Source organism: Lolium rigidum, chromosome 1, assembly GCF_022539505.1.
Source record: "Lolium rigidum isolate FL_2022 chromosome 1, APGP_CSIRO_Lrig_0.1, whole genome shotgun sequence".
NCBI lineage: Eukaryota > Viridiplantae > Streptophyta > Magnoliopsida > Poales > Poaceae > Lolium > Lolium rigidum.
In genome coordinates, this window is record NC_061508.1 from 15,598,894 (window position 1) to 15,603,064 (window position 4,171).

Here is a 4,171-nt window from a genome sequence, read left to right on the forward strand (position 1 = left end):
CCAGCCGACCGCCATGACGAGCGTCTGTAATGGGACCCACGTGCTTATGCCGCTAGACACAAACCTGGCGGCGAACGGCCTCATCAAGGAGTTCGCGGACGGCGGACAAGAACTTGAACGCTGAGGAGATGGTGGTCCTATCCGACGCCCCTTTCGGAACCGGGAGACGCTGGCAAGCGACATCATCAGCCCGGCGTACCAGACACTGCTGGATGCGTTGTGCCCGGCCAACACAGGCCAGCTCAGATCGACCTCAGCACGCCCATGGTGCTCGACAACAACTACAAGCTACTGTCGCTCAACCTGGACCTGCACTTCTCCGATGACCAGCTCGTCCGCAACCCCGTGTTCACCAGATCGGCCAACGGGATCATCAAGATGCGGTGGCGGCAGATGTCCGCGAAGGGCGGCGCGACCAAGCACATGTAGACGGTGCTCAAGGAGGGCGAGAGCGCGGTGACCACGATCGCCGTGTCATCGGAAGGCCTCGTCATGTACGTCGGCTCGTCAGACGGGATGGTCACCTACTGGCACTAGATACGTATAGCGGTGTCCTCAAGGGCCAAACATGACGGTGATGTTCCTCGCGGTAGCCGGGAACTTGATCGCCAGCGGCGGCGTTCTTGATAGGCACACCAGACCGGTGAAGTGTGCTGCCAGGGACGAGGAGGCGGCCAGTTCAAGCGGCGATTCGCATTTCATGGTATACAGCGGAAGCCTCGAGTCCTCGACGGGTCAGTCAAGGTGTGGCGCATGTTAGACGTGGACATGCACGAGCCAACATCAGCGCTGGTGCCAGAGCAAGCCCCAGCAGCACCGCCACAGTCGTCGGACATGTGGGGAACCCGGCCGGCTCCGGCACCGTACGCGGAAGTTGGCAGCGCGACGTGCTCGAGCGAGGTGGAGGCGGCGGTGATGCTCTCCTAGACGTTCAGGAATTGCTAGTTCGTGGCCGTGTGACAGTTTTTTCCCATTTGATTAGGGTCCTGGGCCTTTTGGGCCTAATCTCCGCCACTTAATCTAATCCGTTGGTTGATTTTATACCTCTCCCTCTCCTATCTGTGGTACTACCTCCGTTTCAAGGAATAAGGCGTACACGTATTCCAAAACGAACTTTGACCATACAAATTGAGCAACAAAATCTTGATTATATTATATGTAATTAGTACCGTTGGATTCGTATTGAAAAGAACTTTTTAATGGTACTAATTTCATACAAACAATTTTGATCTATTTAAAGTAATTCTTAATCAAAAAAAAACTCGTAAAACGAAGGCGCCTTATTCCTTGAAACGGATGTAGTAAAAGATACCGTAACAGTTGCCTAGATTTAACCTTATCAAGTTGTGTCGCTTCGATGAAGATGGAGGCGGTCCTGATGGATCTTAGAAGGTAGCGGAGGCAATTCAGGCATGCGCTGAGCAAGTGATTAGATGGGGTAAGACAATGCTTTGTTTCTGTGTTGGGCATGGTTGCAGCCTTGCAGGGATTCACGTAAAAGGAGAACGTAAATAAAACACTTGCTTTATTTCTTAGTTTCTTTTTTTTTAGTTGTGCGTATCTCTTGATATTAATATATTATTTTTATTGAAAAAAAAATACTTAGACATATATATTCCTTTGTCTTCCATTTCTCATCATATAGAGAGGGCTCAACAAAGAGAAAAAACATAACATTTGCTCAAGATGCGTCTCGTCCATGATTGTACGCCAATCGTTAATTGATTATGTATTATATTATATAACTTGGCGAGTGGGGGGCACGTACAATACAAAGGGGGATGCTACGTATATATATATTTATTTATAAAAGAAAGATGCTTCAGTATGCATCTCTCCCAAATTTATTTGCTTTTATAATTAAGCACGTCTCTCACATTGTGTTATTCTGGATGGCGAGGCACGAGGCGCGCGTGGAGCGGGCGCTTCATGATGGTAACGAACAAGCCGCGGAACTCAGTGAGGTCAACCGCATTGTCGTCTCCGTCGGCCTCCCACCACTCGAACTCCCTGACCAGGTTGGCCACGAAGTACTGGAGGTGAAGCATGGCGGGCGCTATCGCCGGGCAGGCGCGCCTCCCGGCTCCGAATGGCATCATGGTGAGGTCCCTGGTGCAAGTGAGGTCGGCGTCGATAGTACCGGACATGAACCGCTCCGGCCTGAACTCTGTGGGATCCGACCACGTTGCGGGGTCGCGCCCGATCTTGCCGACGAGGAAGTTCACTGTGGCACCGCGGTCCGGCACGGTGAAGCCGAGCACCTTGGCGGCCACCTCGCGCTCCATATGGCGCATGACAAACGGAATCGGCGGGTGGCACCGCAGGCTCTCGAGCACGGTTGCCCTGAGGTAGGGCATGCGCGACAGCTCGACCTCGTCGATGACGTCGCAGCCGCAGGCAGTGGCGACGGCGACCATCTCAGCGCGGAGCTTCTGCTGCAGGTCGGGGCGTTTGGTGAGGTTGGCCATCGTCCATTGCAGCGCAGCAGCCGTGGCCTCTGTGCCGGCGCCGAGGAACTCGGAGATGAGGCTGACGAGCTCGCCATCGGTGGCGGCCCTGCAGGCACCATCGTCTTCACGGATTCGTAGGTCCACCAGGGACTCCACGTAGGTCTTGAATTTGAAGCTGCTAGGGTCCTTGTTCATGTGCGAGCGACGCTTCACCTGGGCGACGATGGGCAGGAACGACTCGTCTTGCTGCCGCCGGAAAGCCAGAACCTGGCGCCACCGTGAAGGGTAAAGGAGCTTGCCCATCCTCGGGTACCTGACCAACACCGCCAAGGAAGGCAGCGCGCGGAGCACGTCGCGCTGCAACTTGTGCATGGCACGGAGGCGGGTCTCCCCTAGCTCCGACACCACATCCTCGCCGAAGCACATCTCCGCGAGGACAGAGTAGACGGCGAAATGGAGGCACTCGGCAGGCAGGACGCCGGAGTTGAGGTCACCCACCAGGCGACTGAGCGCGCGGGCTCGGATGTCGCCAAGTAGGCCGAGGCTGGAGGGGTGGAGGACGCCGGCAACCACGTTGCGGCGGGCGGCGCGCCAGTAGGGGCCGTAGGGCGCCGCATGGATGTTGGGGTAGCGTTCTCCCGTGAGGATGCTACTGGGAACAACGCCAATGGGGCGGTTGAGGAACGCGGTGCTGTGCTCTAGCAGGGCACGGTGAGCCACCGCACGGTCTGTCACATGGATGGACAAGCCGCGCCGGTGGCCGTGCACCACCCTACGGCGCAGGAACACGGCGGTGGCTACCAGGAGAAAGCACACACTCGTGATGAACTCAGGGGAAGGATGGAGCATGCCCATTGTACGTGTTGTCACAATGAAACCCAGCTAGCTTTGCTAATCAAGGATATGTACTGCATGCGCTAGCAGCAGCTGTGCCTCCTTTAAATCTGCACTTGGGGTTCGTCCATTTAAATTATGCTTAAGCCAGGCATCAACATACATGTGTTTCTGCATACATATCCATCAAATCTTTGTGTAAACGCCAAACATTACAAGTACTAGACCAAGTGTTTAGCCATGCATTTAGCAAAATAATTATAGTATATTTTTATTATTTTCGTGTCGTGGAAAGGCTATTTTCGTGTCATGGATTTCGACACCAGGGAATAAGATTCCCCTTTTTGGTCCGCCAGGGGCCGTAGAATACGGCGAGGTCTACCAGCGACCGGGAAGGAGGTCGAGACCATAGCGACATGGATATTATTACCCAGGTTCAGGCCACGATGTGCTAGCCCAACATTCTGCAACTATTCTCCATCTGATGATGCCTTCTTCCTTACAGAGTCCCCCCTCTCTCTAGGGTAGCTTGGGCCTCCTTCTATATATATACTAGCATAATACCCGTGCTTTGCTACGGAGACAACATCATCAACAACACACTAATGAGGAACAGGAAGGGACACTTGAATGGTGCCGTCATCCACAATCTCATACACATCATCTATAGCTATGGCACTGCCTTAGAGCAAGTCGGAAAGTGAAACTTCTAACTCTCAGTGTAGTTGGAGCATTCCGGTCGCGTCCCCCAAACCGTCTCCCAAACGGCGCCGGATCGAGCGTTTGGGGGACGCGTTTCGTTCATGCTGCGTTTGGGGGACGTCGCCCCCAAAACTTAAAAATTAATTTTAATAGATAGAAGAAAACTCTGTACTAATATTCAAATC

General features: G+C 53.6%; 1 protein-coding gene across 1 annotated transcript; it reads right to left on the reverse strand.

Moving 5' to 3' along the window:
* Positions 1-1,883: 1,883 nt before the first annotated feature.
* LOC124704552 (cytochrome P450 89A2-like) lies at positions 1,884-3,305 on the reverse strand. Its single transcript, XM_047236825.1, has one exon. It carries the CDS (start codon positions 3,303-3,305, stop codon positions 1,884-1,886), a length of 1,422 nt encoding a protein of 473 aa, XP_047092781.1.
* Between the last annotated feature and the right edge of the window lie 866 nt (positions 3,306-4,171).

What these genes read in the sequence shown, in the direction of transcription:
- LOC124704552 (XM_047236825.1), bottom strand. Translation starts at nt 3,305, where the DNA reads ATGGGCATGCTCCATCCTTCCCCTGAGTTCATCACGAGTGTGTGCTTT.